Source organism: Podarcis bocagei (assembly GCF_964188305.1).
Source record: "Podarcis bocagei genome assembly, chromosome: 3".
In the NCBI taxonomy this organism is placed as follows: domain Eukaryota; kingdom Metazoa; phylum Chordata; class Lepidosauria; order Squamata; family Lacertidae; genus Podarcis; species Podarcis bocagei.
Window position 1 is genome coordinate 56281202 of NC_138127.1, and position 23486 is coordinate 56304687.

At 42.1% G+C, this 23486-nt stretch overlaps 2 protein-coding genes across 2 annotated transcripts in view; both read left to right on the plus strand.

Moving 5' to 3' along the window:
* Positions 1 to 6829, plus strand: part of IGF2R (insulin like growth factor 2 receptor) — a 70417-nt gene extending 63588 nt beyond the window's left edge. Inside the window, exons 43-48 of the mRNA XM_081187524.1 lie at positions 1037 to 1183; positions 1572 to 1756; positions 2036 to 2222; positions 2808 to 2960; positions 3898 to 3967; positions 4978 to 6829. Coding sequence (XP_081043650.1) covers positions 1037 to 1183; positions 1572 to 1756; positions 2036 to 2222; positions 2808 to 2960; positions 3898 to 3967; positions 4978 to 5376 — 1141 coding nt within the window. The 3' untranslated portion in view covers positions 5377 to 6829. The remainder of the gene's footprint in view (positions 1 to 1036; positions 1184 to 1571; positions 1757 to 2035; positions 2223 to 2807; positions 2961 to 3897; positions 3968 to 4977) is intronic.
* A 3760-nt stretch (positions 6830 to 10589) lies between these two features.
* On the plus strand, positions 10590 to 23207 carry LOC308583529 (solute carrier family 22 member 2-like). Its single transcript, XM_081187544.1, has 10 exons — positions 10590 to 11345; positions 13469 to 13572; positions 15852 to 16006; positions 16616 to 16784; positions 17200 to 17314; positions 17851 to 17972; positions 18831 to 19045; positions 20864 to 20972; positions 21532 to 21644; positions 22918 to 23207. Exons 1-10 carry the CDS (start codon positions 10950 to 10952, stop codon positions 23040 to 23042), a joined length of 1623 nt encoding a protein of 540 aa, XP_081043670.1. The 5' UTR covers positions 10590 to 10949; the 3' UTR covers positions 23043 to 23207.
* The last annotated feature ends 279 nt before the right edge of the window (positions 23208 to 23486 follow it).

Genomic DNA, 23486 nt, shown 5'->3' on the forward strand with positions numbered 1-23486 from the left:
GCACACATAAATATGACATGCCACTTATATTTCCAGATCCTCTTCGGAGCCTCCTTTTGCAAAGCTATTTCTCTTTTCTATCCCAGTTCTCTCTCTTGTTTTATTTCTAAAAGACAGTGTACATGCAACTGCATTCGCTCCCAGTCTTGATGTTGGTAATCTCTTTTTGTTCCTTCCTGGTCAAGTGTAATTTTATTCAACTCCGTGGTGTTGATGGTCTTAAAATGTGTGCGTTCTGTGTTTCAAACTGGAAGATGTTTCTATGGGACACTGGCACTAGACTTGAGGTGCAGCAGTTTTGTTCTTTTGTCGATAACCAGGTTTTTCTGGAAGAGTGTATGATGTCCATGCAGGGATTGTGGTAGGGAGGAACGGTGTCATGAGTTGCTGTCTACTGAAGAGAGTTATTATCAAGTGAGCAGCTGCTGGAGGACAATGCTTCTCATACTTCTTGTGTGGATAGCTTAATTCCTGGGTCTCCTGGTGGGCTGCTTACCTATTTCCCTTTCACTTACATTATCAGAACCAAAATCACAGGCCTTAGGCTGCTAAGAAGGGCCAGTTTAACTGGTGATTTTCTAGGGGAAAATTAGAGCACACCAGTGCTTATTAAGATAATCACAGACTCAGAGCTAGAGCCTTGTCAGCCTGAATGATAATCTGGTGCTGATCAAAATGGCCTCACTGTCGATCAGAGCAATTAAATCAAGTTTAGAGCCTAGAACAGGTATTTCCAGCTGTTCCACAACTTGCTCGTGGGCCACAGATTACTCTTTTAGATATTCTGCTGTAGAACATGTGGATGATAGGTGGATACAACTGGTGTGATTTCCAAGTTTAGATGTATTCATAGAAACGTGCTAAAGGGAGCATTTATAAACTTGAAATGAAACACTTGAATGTAGACAGTCACAGATATGCAGCAAATAACAAATAAGTCTTAGCTGTTCCCTCTGCATCACGTGGCCTCTACCATCATGTCATTTATGCTTATTGCTGGTAAACCTTTTCCTTGCTTCTCAATATTTCCTGTTAGGATTGATGAAGAAAACTGTGCCTACTACATCACATGGGAAACTCGGGCTGCTTGCGCTGTGAAACCCCAGGAAGTAACAATGAAGAATGGCACAATCATAAATCCAGTGACAGGGAAGAATTTCAGTCTAGGCAATATATATTACAAGTAAGTATACTCTCCTGATGTAAAAGAAGTGGTAGAAAAGGCAGGGGTACAAAAATTCCAGCCACTCAGTCGCTGCTTCAGACGTTCTTGGAGGCGACCAAATAAGATTAATGCATATTGTAGAGTAGTATCAAGTAACAACACAAGATAACACAGTATACTTGGAAGAATAGCCTACTTGGAAGAGTCACGATAATCTGGAGATGTGCTGTGCTGGTCTCCTTATTAAATGGAACTGAACTTGAAATATGAACTTGGATTAACAATCAAGTGAGAAGAGGTGCTTAAGCTGACTAATGCATACTGAATATTTTGTTTGTTTGTTTGTTAACTCTGATTATATTTGTTCCCTGTGTCTTTTAAAAACCATGAATCTACTCTGTTTCAGATTATACAATGCTTCCGGTGATATAAGAGCAAATGGTGACACCTACATTTATGAAATTCAGCTTTCTGCCATCACTGGTTCAAAGCACCATGAATGCTCTGGAGCCAACATATGTCAAGTTAAAACATCAGATACCCATTTTAGGAAAATTGGATCTTCTAACAAGGCTAAATATCATGTTCAGGGCAAGTACCTATTGCTTCTAATATTAACTTACTGGGTTACAGCAAACATGCTTAGCAATATGTCTTGGTAATGCAACATCTGTTGAGAAAAATTGATTAAGAACTGGAAAGCATAGATCAAACATTAGTTTAGCCCAATGAACTCCCTTATTTTTTCCCCCCTAATCCAAATAGCTGCAACAAATCTTAGCACTGTCCTCTCTTTAAGGGGTCTAGAATATGAATAGGTAAATTGTAATTTCTTAGGAACTTTGAATCTTTCCTCTCTCTTTTTTGTAGATGGTGATTTGGATGTCGTGTTCTCCTCAGAGTCCCAATGTGGGAGAGACAAAACAAAATTTGCATCTTCAACCATTTTCTTCCACTGCAGCCAGCAGGCCAAGGAAGGCATCCCCCGATTCCTTCATGAGTCGTCAGATTGCCAGTACTTGTTTACCTGGTACACCTCGGCAGTCTGTCCCTTGGTGTAAGTGAGAACACCGAAACCTGTCACTGTTTACCCTATGGGATAACATAGAGGGGTTGTACATTACTAAAAGCCATGTTGGAATCTTGTGTAACACCTAATAACCACACAGAGTGGCAGCCATAGTAATTCTGCAGTCATAGTTATGTGGGTTAGATAGCATCTACCTTTTTTAAAGGGGTGTCGTGATTGGCAAATGGATCCCACGTAAAGACAAATCTTGAGTCTCCCTAGTGTGTGTATATTAAAAACAGATTTAGAATCCACTGATTAAACTGCTTATTCTGGATGCCTCTAGCTTTTCCTAATATAACAGCTTATTTTTTAAAATTTAAGGCATTTGTGTACTGCTATTTATAAACATTCCAGGGTGGTACACAATACTAATGAAATCTAAAACAATAAAAGACTGAAACTCAATAAAGTAATAAAATAAAAATAAAACTAGTAAGCCTTGAAGTTCTTTAAAAATCACAGGCAGAATCCTGAATTGGGTATGAAAGCAAAAAGAACACTCGTGTAAGAAGATAACCTTTTGGATACAGGCCCCTCCCTCTCAATACTGTTTCTTTTTATTGCCTGCAGAAGCTCCGAGCCAACAAACAACGAAACATTTGTAGAAGAAATTTATAAAGGCCTTTCAGGAAGAAGCCAAGCGGTTGGTGCCATACTGAGTTTGCTCCTTGTGGTCCTTACAGCATGCCTAGTTATCCTGTTACTTCATAAAAAGGAAAGACGGTAAGGAGGAGGGATGGAATGGGGTTCCAGTTCTGCAATAACTTCCTGGTCCTCACCCCCATGCAATTTTTTTGTGAGTGCCATGCATTCAGAACAACGGATTCAGTTTTTGCAAATCCACCCAGGGGCTATGTTGATCACTTCTAGTCCATTGGCAGCACACAACCAGCAACAGTAGCACCAAGCTGCAGGTTTGATCCTCATAAGGGACAGCTGCATATTCCTGCATTGCAGGTGGTTGGACTAGATGATCCTCAGGCTTCCTTCCAACTCTGATTCTATGATCTCCGCTTTGGGATACTTCAACTCTCCTTAGGGAACCTTGTGTCCAGAAGCACCCATGGTTACATGCTTCATTGCTGAAACTCCTAAGCACTAGTACAATTGTCATTCTCCCATTCCTGCCTTCATGCTTTCTACTGTGACCAATCCACTCCCTCCCTCCCCCCTTCATCAAGTCGCCTTCCTCTATTCCCCAAGTTGCTCCTCAAAATTGACTTTTTCAGCAGACCACCAGGCTTCTCTTCCTCTCACCTGCCAACATCCTGTTAAATCCTTTAACAACTGAAGAGGGATGGTGTGCAGGGGAAGTAGGAAAGGGTTATTGGGTGCTCTTGCTCTGAGCAAGCTCCTTCTAGTGCACCCTTCCACATAAAATATTGCATGTTTTCTTTTTAAGATGGCAGAAATGTGAGTTACCAGTGTGATGGGAAGACTGGGGAACCTATGGCCCTCCAGATGTTGCTGGACCTGTTGGCCCTGCTGGCTAGGGTTGATCCAAGTCCAACAATGGCTGGAAGGCCACAGGTTGCCCATCCCTTCTGTAGAAGCTGAGGTTGGGCTAAGCCAGCAGTTAATAATAGAAGTGAATGAAGTAGTGAATTTGTAAGTGGCATTTTACGCAAAGTATGTAATGCTAATGTTTGCTATTTTGTAGAGAGACCATGAAGCAAAAGATAGCCAACTGCTGTCGGAGAACATCTAATGTTTCCTATAAGTATACAAAGGTAATTGTTTCTCTGTGTGACTCAGAGGGTTTGCTCCATTTGACTATGAATTGTATGCATAGTTGCAAACTCTGCTTAAAATCATACTTGTTTCATGTAATCAGGGGCTACTTGTGATATACTATAAAGTAGATTTACTTAGCAATTGAAGTCCTATAGAATCTCTTTTTTAAAAAACAACAACTTGATTATTCATAACTTTCAGTTGTTGAGAGTCAGGGTTATCCCCTCCTGTCCTATTCCAGTTTTTGAAGAATCCTATGAAAGAATTTCCATATGTCCAGGCTTCATATCTGATTGGTGTGGGGAATACTTAGAACACTGGGCTTTCTAATATAGCTGTGTTAAGGGATTTAAGCCAAATCTCTGAGAATTGAACTTATTTTTGAAGCTAAGTGCAGAAGCTTGGGAGCAAGAAAAAAGCATATTGATACAATGAATAGATCCAGCTCCTTTTGGTGTACATAGATTTCCTAAATGATTTCCCATTCCCAATATGAACTTTAGACGACGTAGTTAATAGAAATCCATACGGGGCCTGGGGTGGAGGTGAGGGTGCACTTTGTGGCCAAGAAATAACACCAGGTTAAGTTTGTAGTAATTCCTTAAAAATTGTTGAATAGGAATTGTTTCAGCTATACTTTTATATGTATGTAAGAAGAAATTTGCAGATTGGAAAAGTAAAATGAAATAGTTGGTCATAAGATGATGCCTTGTTCAGTCAGACCTATGGTCCATGTAGCCAAGTATTATCTACTTGACGGGGAGCAGGATCTCAGACCAGAGGCCTTTCCCATCACTTGCTCCTAATATCCTCCCTTGGTTATTGCTCCTAATATCCTCCCTTGGTTATTTTTATAAACTGGAGGTGCCAGGTTGAATTCTCCATGGTTCTTTGCCGCTGAGCTTGTGATCCATTTCCAAGATGAGGTTTATCTTGGGATCCATAGTATGGTTGTGCAAAGACTTTAAAATTCTGTTTGTTAACTGCACCCTCTTGAACATGACAGATAAGCACTGAAGAACTGAACGAGAACGAAATGGAATGGCTCATGGAGGAGGTAGCTGCACCCAACCAGAAGTCAGGAAACGAAGGGCACGAAAACGGCCACATCACCAGCAAAGTAGTTAAGTCGGATGCTCTCACTTCTCTTCATGTGGATGATATGGACAGCGAGGATGAAGTCCTCACAATACCAGAAGTGAAGATCCATTCAGCGAGGGGCGTCCAGTCTAGTAGGCTTCCTCATGACAAGACCCTTAACCTCCCAAGCAGCGATAAGCCTGGCCTGCTCAATGGCAACAAGAATAGCAAAGGCAGCACCGCTTTTGGCCAACGGAAGCTACAGAACTCAGTGAAGACAGCTTCCTTTCATGATGACAGCGATGAGGACCTGTTGAACGTTTAACCTTCATTGTGCCTAATCAAAATTCCATGTGTGTGTGTACATATATATATACATAAAGGTGGGACAAACAAAATACTTCCAACCAAATACGAAGACTTTAGCTGCAGATGCCTTTTGCAAGGGAGTGTTTCAAAGGGAAGGTGGGAGGAGGAAAGAAGGGTCAATCCTAGTTGTTTACAATGGTCTGTTTAGTGATTACTGGATTTCTAGCATCCACCGGAATGAATTGTGGCAATTCTTCTCCTCAGCCAGGATTTGCACTCTCCCCGCTCTGTAGATTGTAGAGGCTTCATAAGGTTTCCAAAAGGTAGGCTCAGATCTGAACGAAGTCCCCTCACCTTCAAGACGAGACTTGCATTTTAACACTCTTATTTTTATTTATTGTTCTCGGTACTCAGGTTCATGAAAATAATAATAAGCAACTTGCTCTTCCTGCAGGCCAGGGTGTTTGTGTTACAGGTTCACCCCATCACATGAAATGGAGATGAGGGGTCCTCTGTATGTTTGCTGGGTTGTTTTGATGTACATTTTGGAGCTGGTCTGTTTAAACTTGCCTGTACATTTGATTTCCCGTATCCTAACTTAAAATGTGTTATGATTTGAAAAGTGTTTTTACTGGAAGGTACAAATCTTCATAGCTTTAGCCTTGAACAGTGGCTGTTCGTTGCATGTTGAGTCTCTTTTGGGGGGGTGGGGTTAGCCAATCACATTAAGTCATTCATCAGTATTTACAAAACTTTTGGTGAAATCACCCAGAGCTCTCCTTTAGCTTTGCTGTTTCTTTCGAAGAGCAGTAAGGAAGGCAGATGTTCACTGTTATAACTCCTCCTAATGTTGTCGTGATGAGAAGAACACTGTACCTCTTTTGAAATGCGATCCTGCTTCAGGGGCTGTAGAAGGCAGGGGGAACCCTGTCCCTTTTGGGAAATGGCCCTTCTGGAAGAGTCTCCTAACCCTACCATATGGAACTAATTTATTCCAAGCCAAGCTATGGAATTTCTAGAACATCAGCTTCACTGCCCTGGGAGATGTATGCCTGCTCAAAGCCACCGGCCAACAGAAGCCTTAATTGCACAGACACAAACTTGAATTTTGGCAGACACTGTGTGTGGACACTGAGAGGCAACAAATGTTTTTTGGGTAATATCACTGAACATCCAGGTCAGTTTTGCCTGCTGGAGCCACTGAAATTAAAGTGTTGTTGGCAACATTGAATGAAGATCTCCCTATAGCTATTGACATCTACTCTGTTTCTGACAGATCTCACGGGCAAAGAGCAAGTTTCTATGGACAATGCACCAGTATTTAACACTGGCTAGAAGCTCTTCCTTGTTTATACCTTTTCCTATTTACACTGGTTTGCTTAAGGTTGGCTTCCACTTAGGAATCTGATTTAATGTAACAAAAAGTGTTCAAATGATTTCAATAAAAGCTAAATTATGTTTCCCAGGAATCTATATAAGGTTAATTTTTCGTAATTTTAAATAACCTTTTAATGGGTCTCAGAACAGAGATGGAGATGTAGAGAACTTTTCTGTACAATTCTGAGTACACATTCTAAAGATCTGCCAGACTACTACCGCAGAAGCAGAATGAATTGTCAAAAACTCATTACTTTGAGTGGGCTTGGTTCAAGTATTTGACCAGCTGGCCAGCCATGGGAGGCTGACTTCTAAGCACTGGAAACTGCAAGGGGCTCTGGATCACCACTGCACGGTAGAAGTTCCCTTGGTTTTCTCTTTGATGGGATGTATGTTTCCTGTTTCTGAGTTAGAAAATTTCAGTTCTGCTTCACAAAGGATTGGCCAGAATGCTTAGCTCAAGCTAACTTAAAGCCAAGGGTAGTCTGAACATCACTACTGGATGTCTCGGAGTGAACAAAATAGCCTAAAATTGGTGAGCTGGAATGACATTTCAGAAGAATATTGGGTGCTGGTATGTTGTTTTTTTTCTCAAAAGGAAAGTGCTATATGGTAGAACAACTTTCAGAACTGTACTTTATCCTCTCTTGGAGGCCCTTCTCTGAGCACTCTGCCTTTTCTGGTAGGCAGGTGGCAACCGGATAACTGCTTGCTCTGGTGGCCCCCAAGTAACAGCACTCCATCACTTGTTTGCCTGTTCCTGTTGTTTAGACACCTGGAGAAGGCCATCCTATTCTATTATGTTTCAATTTCACCTTTTTTTCACCCCTTTTAACAGACCTTGTGTGATAGGTAAGGCAAGAGCGATGATCACTGGCTCAAGGTTACCCAGTGATCTTTCTGGCCAAGTGGGACTAACCACTACACACACTACCTTAGGCTTTAATCCAGATATGATTTGCCTTTTGTGGTATTTGCTCTTTCTTTTTAAAATGCTTCCATGTCTCTCCAAGCTGCTCTTCTAGACTTCTTCTACTTTTTCTTGGTCCACAAATCTGAAGACCACCCAGATGATTGGCAGTCTCTACTAGTCAAGAAGCTTTACAAAAGAGCATAACCATTTTTTTTAGTTTCTGTTTCTCTCTCCACTGTGCCCTAAATCTGCTTTTTTTTTTGTCTTCTCTGTTATGTACACTTGCACACGTGTTTACCATGTGTAAAGAGAACTTCATTGAAATGTGCATCACGGTGTCAGTTCAGAGTTGCATACCTGTACAACAAGCATTACCTCCAATGATTACAAGCAGTCACAGGCATTTATCCCTAATACGCAAGTGGTTTAATAGGGTAATAACATGAAAAGTTAGTGCAAGCAAGGGAGTGGTACAGAACTGGACTCAAATTACACTGCTTTATCAGTGGCTTCTGTGGTTACCAGCTCAGAATTGCTGACATGTTAGCAATGTATAGATTCAGCTGGCCCCTTCTGTGCCAGGCCTTGACCAGTACAGTCAAACTAATTGGCCCAGAGCTATCTGTATTCCTGAAAAACGATGGTAGTAATGGAACATAGGATCAATGAGGTTTGTATGAACTACATACACTCAAAAAGCACACTGATAACTGAACGCAAGCCAAGATACCAACATACAAGATTCCAACAGATGCTCTGTGGGGTAGGAATGCTTTTACTCACAGAACAAACAAACAGCCAACCAGAATATATTCCATTCTTTTTGTCACTACTGCTTCACTGCCTAGATGTTTCAATTGGCCTTTTCCTGGCCAAGAATGACCAGGTTAACTTTCCTTCAATCTCGTATGTTTTCACAAATTTCCACTCCCCCTTGGGAATATGAACATGACACTTAACTTTATTAGGTCAACTAAAACAAAACAAAAATACTACTCTAATATCCATTATGGAGGAAAGTGAAATACTTTTACTTCTGCCATGAAAGCCCGTGGACTATTTTTCCAGACTTAAAATCTACCTGAGATGGGAAGATAGGCCAAAGGGGGACGGGATGCACCAATTTTTAGATTCTCAGAAAGAGGGTTTTGGGTACTTGGAGCTTCATTTTGTGTTGTGCAACTCACAACACAAATTACAACTTGAAACAGGCAGCACCTCAAAAACAGGTTTTGGGGGTTTTTTTAAAGCAAAGACTGATGTAAAGTGAGACTTGAGTTTTATGAACTCCACTAATATCTACAAACACAAAATCTAAAAACATAGGAAGCAGCTGTCCTACCAGATCAGACCAGATACTTGTGAGAAGCCCTCATCCTGATATGGTTGCCTCCCCCCCCCCATTAGTACACAATTATCCTTGAAGATTTAACGTAAGACATGCAAACTGGTGCACTTCCAGTGCTATTGCAGAAAAGTAACCCAGCAGAGTGTGGCTATACAAGGAGCATCAAACAAAGAAAACAAGTGATGAGGTAGCAAACGGACTTTAAGGAAGCCAAATAGACTTCATGACACCGAGATAATAACATGCTGTGTAGATGGGTCTCCAGCAACACAGGCCAAACCAACTGAGCGATACATTAACTAGCTCTGAGCCTTTTTCTGCTTCAGTACTCCTGTTATTCACTGGACTTCAGTTTACATAGAACACCTTCACATTCTTAGGTTACCCATTTAAAAAAAGAAAGTCCTGGAATATAACATTCTTGGGACGAGGCCACTGATCTTCCATGAATGCTGTGGCCTTGAAGATGATGTTAATTGTCTTCATAGAGCTCTATTGAGAGTGTGTGTGTGTAGTGGTTAAGAGCGGTGGACTCGTAATATGGGTAACCGGATTTGCGTCTCCGCTCCTCCACATGCAGCTGCTGGGTGACCTTGGGCCAGTCACACTTCTCTGAAGTCTCTCAGCTCCACTCACCTCACAGAGTGTTTGTTGTGGGGGAGGAAGGGAAGGGAGAATGTTAGCCACTTTGAGACTCCTTCGGGCAGTGATAAAGAGGGATATCAAATCCAAACTCTTCTTCTGTAGCATGGGCATTGCAAGTGGAAAACCTGTCTTCTGTGGTGATCGTCCATATCAGTTCTGTGATTCTATGCATCGTATAAATAAAGAGAACACAAGTTGAGGGTATGCAGGCCAAAGTAGACAGGATCTGGTTCCATGAATTTGTCTAATCCTCCTAAAGTTAGTCTTGCTGTACTAGTTGCCATGAAGGCCGTTTGTGCATTTCTGCTCCATGAATTTAATGTATGTCCAGAGGGAGGCAGGGAGGGAGGGACTGGCTTTTCCCAGAATGGTTTGACAAATCAATCCCTCTTCCTAAGGAACGCTGAAAATTTTAACTCTGTGAAGGGAGTAGGAGTCTCCTAACAACACTACATTTCCCAGGAATCGGGGTGGGGGTGGAGAGTGACCCATGATTATCTACAGTGGTATCATAGTGCCTTTAATGAATGGTGTGAATGTCGCCTGGACTTACTAGAGGCATATTTAGTCATTGTCTCCTGCCCAGGATGCTCTTCATTGCACCTCTTAACTTTCCACCAAAGAAGTGAATAGCTGCTTTCTCCCATGGGAAGGAATGGTACAGTATCTGGGGATAATGTTGGAGAGGGGGTAAAACCCAACAGTGAGAGGCCCACCTTCTAATGGCAGGGGCCCCTTGTAGACTGGAGTATCCTGAGGTGGGTTGCATCCACAGGACTTCCTACACCCACCTACAATGCTTTTGAGAGGGTATTGTCAACAACAGGGTGAAGTGGGGTAGCGTCTGAGGGACTGCAGGAAGCACACAATCTCTCTCTGTAAAAGCAGCTCCAATGTCCAAGGCTGGACAGATTTATCAGTCAGGGTTTGTTTACCTCTGTCAAAAGGCTTTGTCACAAGTCAATGTTGTCTTTTGCACTGGTGACCTTCCACCTTTTATTTGCTTGTCTGCGACTAAATATGGCTAGCGACTTCACTTGAAGCAAAGTAGAGAAAAGGAGACCGCTGGATTTCTTTAAAGCAACCCATCTTTGTTGTGCTTCCCACTGCTTTTAACACTGAAGAATGCTAGCCTTCAAGTTTAGTTACCCTCCTCCCCCCATGAAGCTTATATAAAAGTTGACACAGATGGCTTAATAATTTATAAACCAATACTTTGACTTGGGGGTCAGACGTCCTGTTGTTTAAGCATATTTCTGCTCGGCACAATTAGGAACAGTGTTGTGAATGACAGGCTTTGTACAAAATGCCAAACTTCGATGACATTCTAGAGCACATTGGGGAATTCGACCTGTTCCAGAAAAGAGCCTTTTTTCTCATTTGCTTCGTCTCTGTTGCCTTTGCCCCGATCTATGTGGGAGTCGTTTTCCTTGGCTTTATACCTGAGCACCGTTGCCTGAATCCTGGAGCTGCCGAGTTAAGCAGTAGATGTGGCTGGAGCCCCGAACAGGAGGTGAATTACACAGTTCCAAATGGAGAGACTTTCACCCGCCAATGCATGAGATACGATGTGGACTGGAATGCAACTGAGCTGAGCTGCACAGAACCGTTGGAAGCCTTTTCCAGTAACAAGAACTTCTCTCTTACAACCTGCCAAGATGGCTGGGTCTATGATCCTTCAATATGGTCCATTGTGAGCGAGGTAAGGTCATGCTGTTGCCTTTCCCATGCTCTCTCTTAGTTTATTAGTACAGTCATCCCCAAGCTGATGACCTCCAGATGTTTTGGGCTACCACTCCCATCAAACCCAGGCAACGTGGCCAGTAGTGGGGGATGATAGGAGCTGTAGCTCAAAACATCTCAACGTCACCAGGGTGGGGTAGAATGCTCTGGTGAATAGCTCAAAACTGGGAAGACGAGGAGGAGGTGGTGGGGTATCACTGTGGTATGTACAGGTGGGCTTCAGGAAATACCAACAACATTCCATATAGAGGGAAAGAAGTCATTTTACAACAGATTAGGTTGCATTAGTGCTGCCAGCCCTCATGTCAGATTCTGATGCTTCATTTGGAAGCGAGTAGACATTGAAATCAATAGCATTCACTTTTGTTTCCCGAAAAATCCAGTACTTTTTTGTGATGGCCATCCTCTGTTTTTTTAAATTTAGAAATGTCAGCTTCAGGCAAATAATCATACAGCTTGGTTTACAGTTCGCATAAATGAGGCTGGCCTTCACCAGCCTGGTGCCCTCCAGATGTTTTGGACCCCATTCTCAACCAGGACAGCCATGCCAGCCGGGGAAGATGAAAGATGTAGTGCAAAATAACTTGAGGGCACAATATGAGTTTTAACTACATTGTGCAAAAATGTGGAACTGCTCAAAGCTAGCAAGGTTGTTGGCAAGATGAAGGTATATTGAGCAGTGATTGTGAAAGGAACAGGCATTTCTGCTGGGCTGTAAATCTCACTAGGCGGAGTTGCCACATTTCCACATGTAATGTCAAAGAAACAAATGGAAAATCTGTGGTTTCCAATCTCTTAACTCCGTCACCAAAACTGAATGCCTCTGTAGATTTATGTGTCAATGAATTGTTAACATCAGAAACATATACCTAGAAAGCTCTTATCTGGAGGTTCACTACTTATGAACCACTTCCTTAGTTTTTTTAAAAAAGGTCACCCCTTGTACGGACTGTGCCATTATATAATTTATTCACTAGGTGGCACTGGACTTGACCACACCTGAGTGTGGTCAGGAGTTTCCTGTTGCTGTTCTGTATTTGTTTAAGAGAGACAATAATGCTCTTGTAGCATTATCATGGCTGGTGTGTCTTTTTAACATGTTGTAACAGCTCAGGCCTCCAGGTCAGAATTCACAAGGTCATTGGTATACTGACCCATGCATTCAACATTGGATCAATTAAGAAAACTGATATCCCCATAACAGCTTTTCTCCTGACAGAGATATGTGGAAAGAGGTCCAACATGTGACCCACTGTAACGTTGCCACTGTTTCAGTAAGCCACAATATAGGCATGTTAGACCAGGCAGAACTACATGCCTCTTAAAAGCCTGGATTCTGATGATCCACATCTGATAATTTTAAGTGAAAGCAGGCATGTGACCACACTCAGGATTTCATCTGCTGGAAAGGTGTTCCACAAAGCTAAGGTTCAGATCCCACAAAAGCTAAAAGTGAGCAAGACCTGTGAAATAAGAAAGGGAAAGAGAAGCAAGACAACTGGCATGTAGTGGTACTAAGGAAGGAACAGCAAACAGAAGCAATTTTTCAGGTTTTCACTATGTCCTGGGGGTCCAAGGTAACTGGGTCCAGGAAGTGGCTGGCAAAATCTAAGCAGCTTCTTTATATGGAGGGGGTTTGTTGGTGCTCATAGGACAGATTTTATTCATTCTGAGTTTTGAGCTTTCCTCACTACTCAATAAGGTTCAGGCCTTGCTTGACTCTTATCCAATCCAACTCTGGGTTCCTTGGATGTGTCTAAATACAGTTCCAAAATAGAACACACTTTTCTTTTGGGGAGACACTGGCTTGTGCTTCCCACAAGGATCCTGACTATCTTGTAAAGGAAAACTACAAAGGTGGCTGAGAAGTGGAAACCAGGGAGAGGATGCAAAGGTAAGGTGTCTAGCTCAGAAAAAGCAGTCCTGCTCCACTGGCACCCATGTGGTTGGAGCAAACATGGAAGAAAGTCTTTAATGGCAGTGGACTATGGGGAAATTGTAGCTTCCTCTGCCATCTGGTCATCTCTACATTCTAGCACTTAGAACTGATTTGTAATTTTATTCCTAATTGTGTCCCCACAGTTTAATTTAGTATGCGAAGACTCCTGGAAGTTAGATGCATTTCAGTCATCTGTAAATGCTGGATATTTTCTTGGATCCATATGTGTTGGCTACATAGCAGACAGGTAGGTGCAGAATGATTAGGTGAAATTCAGGTAGCTAACATCAGGTCAGTTTTGCTGATACTATGCATGGATGGCAGAAAGTCATTAAATAATAATTAAGAAATGTTTGTTAATTTAATATTATATGCCACTGTGTTACTGAATGTTTCTCAGTTTCCTGTTTGGTGTAAGCTTCTCAGGATTTGATAGTTTATTAGATCTGACACATACGGACTCCTTTGGGTACAGAATAATATTCCCATTAAGGCTTTTTGCAAAATCAAACCTCCATATGACAACTTTCAGGTTATTATTTAAAAATCAGGCAGTGGTACTACAGGGCATGGATTAGGTTTCAGCATGCACAGTTTTAAGAAAAGGAAGCAAGATGTTTTATCACTATTCCTAATAATGCCCAGCATAGCAGGTACTGTTCTATTACTTAAGTGGATTTTTTTCACATAGCAAAATTGATACCTTCTCTCCATTTCCCATCCACTGCCCAACTGCTGTTAAGTATACTGAATTGCCATAGGACAGATGGGGAATCAGTGGAATTGTTTAATATTATTTTAGTATGGTTGAATGAAACAATGGGCCGGGCCCTTCGCCTCCTTCTCCTTCCAGTATTCCTCTCTTAGCTCACTGCTTCCTCCTGCCACCAAGATGGAGAGTCTCATTCAGCATTATGTGAGCCTAAATTCCTCAGAAAAGAATTTTCTGAGGAAAACTGTTGAAGACCATCACCTCCCCTCAAGAATATTTGGCAAACTCCCTCCCCTCATTTTACCACCTACAAATAGCAAGAACATAACAAGCTGCCTTACTCCAAGTCAGAACTTTGGCCCTTCTAGCTCAGTATTGTCTACAAACTGACTGGCAGTGACTCTTGAGGGTTTCAGGCAGGGGACACTCCCAGCCCGGCTTGAAGATGCTGGGGCCTGAACCTGGAATCTTCCGTATGCAAGGTAGACAGACGCATTCCCACGGCACAGACGATTTTGAGAGGCCATTTTCACGCAGCCCAATTACAAAGTGTTTCCACTCAATCTTGTTTTGTTCTGCTTGTATGATATATTTTAATATTTTATACATTTTAAACAGCCCTAAGGCGTGTGCATACACTAGAATGGAGGGGTAAAGGTAAAGGGACCCCTGACCGTTAGGTCCAGTCGCGGACAACTCTGGGGTTGGGGCGCTCATCTCGCTTTACTGGCTGAGGGAGTTGGCATACAGCTTCCGGGTCATGTGGCCAGCATGACTAAGCCAGAAATGGGCTAAAATAAATGGTCTGGAGTTAGGGGTGAGCAGTGAGATTGCCAAGTTTGTTGAGCATACTAAAGTGTTCAGAATTGGGTTTTTTAAACAACAGCAACAACAAAAACAACAACAGAGATTGCAAAGAGCTTCAAAAGGACCTCTCCACACTGAGGGAACAGGCAGTAAGGTGGCAGTAAGATGTAAACAGGTGTAAAGTGATTCATGTCATGCCAAAAAAATTCTTAAGGTTGTAGTGGATAGCTAGATGAAGATGGGTTGATGCGCGGCAGCTGTGAAAAATGCAAATTCCACGCTAGGAATGTGGGGAGGAAATCCCCTGCCGATATCATAATCCTATTATACAAATCTATGGTGCTACCAAATTTGGAATACTGTGTTACCTCACATCAAAAAAGATACTGTAGAGCTGGAAATGGTTCAGAAAAAGGCGAGCAAAGTGATCAAGGAAATGGGCAAGTCCCCTATGAGGAAAGGTTGCAGCATTTGTGTGACATGATAGACATTTATGAAATTATGCATGCCATGGAGAAAGTGGACAGAATACTAGAACTCCTGGACATCCAGTGAAGCTGAATGTTGGAAGATTTGGAACAGATAAAAGAAAGGACATCTTCACACAGTGCATAGTTTAGCTATGGAACTCAAATCCACATGAGGTACTACTAGCCACCAATCCAGGTGGCTTTAAAGGAGGACTGGACAAATAAATGGAGGAGAAGGCTATTTAACGCTTCTAACCATGATAACTGTGCTCTTCCTCCATAGCTGGAGGCAGTAACGCTCCTGAAAACTATTTGCTGGAAACCACAAGAGTGCAGAGTGTTCTTGTGTTTGGGTCTTGCCTGAGGGGGCCCAGTGTGAGAATAGGATGCTGGACATCTAGATGGTTCATGGCTTCATCCAGCTGACTCATCTTATATTCCAATGTTCTTAATTCATTAATGAAAGCATGCTTTTGCATGTGTTTTTGAAAAAAAACAACCCTTCTGTATCTTTTCTGTCACTCACCCTCAATTCAGGTTCGGACGTAAAACAAGTCTCTTAATTAACACCCTGGTCAATTCCATCGCAGGAGTTCTTGTGGCCTTGGCACCAAGCTACTTGTGGTTGGTGATATTTCGCTTCATCCAAGGACTAATCAGCAAGGCCAGCTGGACAGCAGGCTACATTCTAAGTAAGTGTGACACCCTCATTGATGTAACTTCTTGCGGATGAAATAATCTGCCCAGTCACTGGATCAAAAGAGATGCTGTTGGACTGCAGCTCCATTGATCATGCCGGTTGGGGTCATGCTGGGAAAAACATTCAGAGAGCCACAGGTTCTAAATCTGTGTGCATACACACTCACTCTCTTTGTCCTGGGCACAAAGGAGCTTCTGTATATTGAGTTTGCACAATGTGCAATAAGGGTCCTTGTGTATGAAACACAATCAATAATAAGACCCACAAAAATGAAAATATACTTGCATTATCGTTCATTATCCTGTTTGTATGTGTTTGTTCTTCAAAGCACATTGCTAATAATACATTCTACGGCCTTTTAAATCTGTTTGTTGGGGTTTGTTTTTGTTTTATTGTGTATTTTGTCTTCTCGTTTTGTATTTTTATGTTGTGAACCAGCCTGTGATCTTTGGATGAAGGGCAGTATACATATTTTAGTAGTAGTAGTAGTAGTAAGTGGAATGTAAGACCACTGGTCCATCTAGCTCAGTATTTTCTACAGGAATAAAGCTAGATTTCAGTTCAGAACTGTCTTTGTGAGATCAACTCATTTATTTTCCAGTCACAGAAATTGTTGGTCCAAGCTACAGGAGGGTTGTGGCTATTCTTTACCAAACAGCATTTGCTTTTGGCCTCCTCATCCTTGATGCTGTGGCTTATGTGATTCCTCACTGGAGATGGCTGCAACTTGCCATTACTCTGCCGTGTTTCCTTCTTTTGTTCTACTACTGGTAAGGTGCTGTTTGCTTACGTTCTGTCTTCTGATTCAGTGCCAGTACTTGCCATCTCTATAAAACCAGTTTTCAACATCCTAGGAGGAATTTAGGTATGCAGGTACCACATTTCAGCCATACCTCCCTCCCCCCCGTCCCTGCTAAGCACATGAGTTCATACTATCCATACATTCATTCATGGGCATATCTGCATGGATGAGTGCGTGGTTGCCTGGTGCCAATCATGCACTGCCACAAAATAGCTTCCTTTGCATTCTATTATGGTTCATTGTTGGAGCCTGGCAAAAAGGACAAGCATTGAGGAGCAGTGAGGACTTGCATGGCTGAATTTCATTTCATCTTGATTTTACCATGAGTCTTCCTGCAACAGCCTCATAAGGCTGCTTTTCTGGAATCCTGTTTTTGTTTGCAGGTGCCTGCCGGAATCTCCCAGGTGGCTGATCTCTCAAGGACAGAATGGCAGAGCTATGGAAATCATGGGTGATATTGCTAAAAAGAATGGGAAAGTCATGCCTGCCGGTTTTGAGGTGAATTTTATGCATACAAAGTAGTAGCTTCCATAGTATGCTGTTGTAACTATATGCTCCCTGGGAGGGCATCCTATGAGCCATATACAGGAGCCAACTCCTAGGCCAAGGGGTCTTTGCCCCCCCCCCATTTGAGAGGTCTGCCCCCCCCAGTTGATGGGCATTGCCATTCAAATGGTGTGTGTGCACCACATCATGTGATCAATTATGTGGGGCGGGGCTTACCTACACCACCATATTTTATTCAGGTTGGCATCCCTGGAGCCGTTGGTTAGGTCAAATCTATCCCTGTAATATTGGAGGCGGAATTCCAACATTGGGGAGGGAAATAGACTGCCACAGTTTACCACTCCAGCAGAACCAGCTCCTCTCATGCCCTGGCCAAAGCAACACACAAACTCTGACCTAGTAAGGGGAATAAGAGGCCATTGCAGGGGCATTCTGGGAAGCAGTTTGTATCTGGGATCTCCCTGTTTAAACTGTAAAATGTCCCTGGTCCTTTACCCTTGGTTAATATTGCAACAGTTATCTTATAGAGTATAAACCTTGAAGAAGAAAAAGGAGAAAAAGAACAGAAAGAAAACCGAGGGCCTTCGTTGATGGATCTTGTGAGGACAACACAGATGAGAAAACACACTTTTATTTTGATGTATAACTGGTAAGAGACCCTTAACTTCATTATTAATTTCCTTGCTTGTTTAATACATGACTGCCCCCGGCACGCACATTCTTACTGAGCATCATTTTATTCATGACCTTTGTGTTTAAGGTTAAACATGCAATAGGGTATAACAATAAGCCAGAGGTCCACATGTCATTCATCAGCACACATGGGAACTCGGAATACAACCTGGATTCATGCAGTTAGGCTTTGCTTGCACAATCTGCCCATCTCTTTCTCGTAGTTAGTCAGGCCTACTTGTGTAGTCATTTTTACTTGAGTGTCCCAATTCATAGGCAGGATGGGGGGGGGGAAGGGTGCCCAGGCCAGAGGCTTCCTCCTATAGCCTACCAATCTTCACACTGAACTATCCCATGTCAGGAGAAGTGATCTATTCCATTCCAAGCATGTCATGCACTCATCCTGTCTCAAATCTCACCTCCCATTCAGCCCAGTCTTTTGGATTTGTCAAAGTATACCCACTGATCCTGAGGCAAGGGAGAAAGAGAGTTGATAATAATCTAGAGCTAGAGCTAATCAAAAGAGCCCAGAGGACTAATGGAAAGCAAAGTATCTTTACAGTATTTGTCCAATCACAGTTTGCTTTTCCGGTATTTGCTCCCAGTAGAAAGAAGGGAGAAGGATGAGAATGGGAAGAAAGGAAGAAAGATAAATTAATAGATAAAGCCTTGCTATGTGTATCAACTTCAAAGGTTAACAATACAGTTTGAGACCAAAATATCCTATATTGAGTGATAATTCCTGGATATCTGTCTCAAATTTCTCAAAGGAACATGTCTCCTCTCAGACGAACACATTGTTTCACATTTAACATGGTGGTTCTTCTTTTCCTAGGTTCACAAGCGCTATCATGTACCAAGGACTCATCATATACCTGGGGATTTCTGGAGACAATGTTTACCTGGATTTTTTCTACTCGTCTCTAGTTGAATTTCCAGCAGCCCTCATACTTATCCTCACCACAGAGCGCATGGGCCGCCGCTATCCCTGGGCTACCGCAAACCTGGTGGCAGGAGCGGCTTGCCTTGTTGCAGCTTTCACCCCAGAAGGCAAGTTGGTCCTCTCCATTCATCCATTTCCCTGCCGGGTGAGAGAGGGGAGCCTTATTTAGTTCTGCCTGTCTGCTTCTCCTCTGTTGTGGGATATGTCTGCCCCTTCCAAGAAATTACTGAAGATTCCATATGTAAGGTGGTAATAAACGCTCAGTCAATATGGCCAACAGAAGCTGTTGCACCATGTCATTCAAGAAGTAACTAGGTATTCCTTCTAATATTGTACTACAAAGGATGTGGCAGTGGAACTTCGGGTTGCACTGCACATTCCCCACAGTCTTGCACAAGATGTTGAGCACCACTTGACTTTTGCACAGCAGTTATTTGTGAATTAGTTTATTGTTCAAAAACTGCACTCAGGACCATATGCAACACCACACAGGATATTGGAGTGCATTCCATATTTATAATCCAATTTCTCCCATCCTCACTTATACAAAGATAATTTAAACTAACATTCAGAGGAAGAAGAAGAAGAAGAAGAAGAAGAAGAAGAAGAAGAAGAAGAGGAGTTTGGATTTGATATCCCGCTTTATCACTACCCGAAGGAGTCTCAAAGCGGCTAACATTCTCCTTTCCCTTCCTCCCCCACAACAAACACTCTGTGAGGTGAGTGAGGCTGAGAGACTTCAAAGAAGTGTGACTAGCCCAAGGTCACCCAGCAGCTGCATGTGGAGGAGCGGAGACACGAACCCGGTTCCCCAGATTACGAGTCTACCGCTCTTAACCACTACACCACACTGGCTCTCGGGTTGCAGAATCGTAAATGTAGAGAAGAAAACTTTAAATAAAGAAACCATAGGCTCCCCACCATCTTTTGCACTGAATGAAGTCTTATCTCAAATTCAAACCTTAAAGTCCTTGCAGTTGGTTTGTTCCACAGTTTGTGATCTCATCTCTTCTAGCGTGTGCCTGTACTTTAGTCCAATTAAGCTCTAATGAACAGGAGAACCTCTGCTTCTTAATGGCAGCGTTGGAGGGTTTTTGCCAGGCAAAGTGATTTTGCACTCAGTGCCTCCCTGCTCCCCACGTTCCATGCCAGAGTGAGAGCCAGGTACCCAGATGAACTATGAGTGAAGCTCGTTCTCTTTGTCCCTGGGAGGAATTTCCAAGGATGATTTACCCTCAACCACCCTTGTTTTTCCTTTGCCTAAGATCTCCCGCTGTCATGGGGGCTGCCCACCAGCAAAGCACTACAAGAACTCACCACCAGCAAAGCACTACAAGAACTCAAAGAGCTGGTTGAGAAGATACAGTCATGCACACATTGCAATGGTGTCTTGAGGGCTGGAAATTGCTCTCCAGCTTTTGGAATAAGACAGCCATCAGAGAGTGGAGGCATCAGAGACACAGTTAAAAGCACTTTGCAGATAGAATGAGGTGCTGGAGCTGCGAGTTGTCTGGATATGTATTTGATGTCTACTGAAACAGTCTATTTCCTTCCACTAGACACTCTTTGAATATTTGTATATAAAGCCAGTATCTCAAGGACAACCTAAGTCTTTAGTGTGCTCTCATCCATATCCAGAATACTGCAGCCACAAGCAGTGTCCAGGCAGCCCATGTCAGAAGTGTCGTTTTTGCTGATTTTCCTCAGAAATAGCTTAAAAATGTCCAACTTCTTTGTGAACAACTTTGGGCAAAAGAGCTCAACAACCATATATTAGCTCTGTCCTTGAAACTTCTTACTGCTAAGAAATCAGAGATTTATCTACCACTAGTACTCTGGGAAATGATAACCTGTTATGTCATCGGTATTAATTGCCTTCCTTCAATGAGCCCTTAGAGAATTATATATTAATCTTTCCTTTCCAGATATGCACTGGCTAAAGATTATTACATCTTGCTTTGGCAGATTAGGAGTCACGATGGCATTTGAAATGGTTTGTTTTGTCAATACTGAATTGTACCCCACATTTCTCAGGTAGGTCTTTTGACGACCAAAGGAAAGGTGACTTCTGAAATTGCTTTATATAGATTAATGTACATTTACATTATCACAGATTTACAGGTATAAGACTCTCCTGTGCACTCTCACTGAAAAGAAAGGGGTTTTCACATGTTACATTCAACAAGTGTATAATCTGTGTACCAGTCCGCACAATAGTTGAGCTATACAAATCAACACAAATATACTCTTTTACTTTCATGTGTGGAGAAAGACAGCTTATACCAGTGTTCACATAATGTGTGAACATATCTCTGGATTTTTTTGCTTCAAGGGGAATTTGGGAACACCCAACACCCCAACATGGTGGTCCTAATAAATAAGACCTCTTAGAATTAAAGGTTTGTAACCAAGCAGTAACTATGGAAATATTTACCTTCCTATCTGCTCCAAAAATGGTTGGAATGTAGGCATCTCTTTCTCTTCTGTAAGGAAAACCACACTTGATAAGGATAAAGTTTTATGTTGGCTTTGAGGTCTGAATTCCTACACACACAAACTTATAATATAATGTGTTTTTTTTCTTTTGTATCAGAAACCTCGGTGTGATGGTCTGTTCATCCATGTGTGACTTCGGTGGAATAATTTCCCCGTTTGTTGTCTATAGACTATCAGAAATCTGGTCCGAGCTACCTCTTGTAGTTTTTAGTAAGTAATCCTCTATTTTGAGTTGCTTGAGTATGTTGTTCTTTTAATGAAAAATCAAAATATCTCTATTCCACTTTTCTACTTTAAAATCTTCCTAGGGAGACTTTCCACAAATAGGGTGCCACCTCTGCAAAGACCCAGCCACCTAACCCTTTGAAGACAATGCAAAGGAGAGGATGTCTGAAGCAAATCTTTAAAAATTGTGAAAGAAATATGCTAGTTATAAGTTGTTTAGCCTGTAAAGGTCAAAACGAACACATTGAATTGTGCCTAGAAACAGACTGATTAGTAACAAACTTCTGTTAACATGGATGAAATATGTTCAGACAGGCACATTTCAGTAACAAATCTAGCTGTCATGTTTAGAACCAGCTGAAATTTCTGAGTAGCTTTTACAGCTCCCATATTAAAAACATTGCAGTACTATAAGTTGATATTGCAATAGCATTTATGACTAGAGCATGGGTAGGCAAACTAAGACCCGGGGACCGGATCCGGCCCAATCGCCTTCTAAATCTGGCCCACAGACAGTGTGTTTTTAAATGAGTAGAATGTGCCCTTTTATTTAAAATGCACCTCTGGGTTATTTGTAGGGCATGCCTGGTGTTTTTACATGAGTAGAATGTGTGCTTTTATTTAAAATGCATCTCTAGGTTATTTGTGGGGAATAGGAATTCGTTCTTATTTATTTTTCAAAATATAGTCCGGCCCCCCACAAGGTCTGAGGGACAGTGGACTGGCCCCCTGCTGAACAAGTTTGCTGACCCCTGGACTAGAGCAAGGCTGTCTCAGCACACCAGCAACCACAACTGACACATTAGCCTAAGTTGGTGGGAAAACTCTGGCCCAGTGGACATTAGCAGAGTGTCCAGTCCAAAGGCCATAAAGAAAACTGCACCCCTAAGCTGCAAACCTATTCTTTAAGGAGGACCACACCTCCAGCTAAAGTAGGCTGAATACCAACTACCAAGGAAACTGAGTCACAAAACAAGTCTCTCTCTCTCTTATCTGTATTGCACTCCAGTTTGCTTTTTTCTCATCCTATCCATTATTAGTTATAACCATAAGTTCTGTTCAGCACTTCCTTGTCCTGTTTGTGAGTTCTTGATTTCCCCAATCTTCCTAAGCATGTTTACTTGGAAGTGAGTTGTGCTAAATTTAAGGGGGTGGTCTGCATATTGAACTGCCTTCGTGATTTACAGTGAGCTGGTTTTTTAAAATGTGCATTGCCATATGTTGGGTCTTAACTGCTTTTTATGTGTTTCATTGCCAGCTGCAGTTGGTTTGATTGCTGCTGGATCAGTGCTATTTCTGCCTGAGACCAAAGGGAGAACTTTGCCTGAGACCATCGAGGACGTAGAAAACTTTCATCGGCACCATGCTAAGCAGCTCAATTAACGACAAGCGAATGGAAAGTATTATTTGAAAATCAGTGTTCTTTCAGCTATAGTTTATAAAAGGCTCTGAGAATTAACCAGCTTGTCTAGGAAATAAAACCGTGAGGACTTTAACTGACTGTAATGTAAAGGTCATTATACTAAAAAAATAAATATATATATTTTTGTCCTGTGTGTGCATCTGTTAAATGGATGAGTATTGTAAAGGTAGCATATAGTGCACATTTTTAAAAAATAGTTCTTAGAAATGACCCTAATTCAAATTATGTTGTATTGATGCAGTCTGATTGGCCATCTGTCTATCTATCTTCAAACTTGGCTGAATATCTATTGTTCTGGGGGGGCATTCTTTTTGCAGGATGATGGGCCATTAAGAGAACAAAGGAACAATCATGAGTCATTAAGAAAGCAAAGGAGAGGGGGCTCTGTGTGAGATGGCAAATAG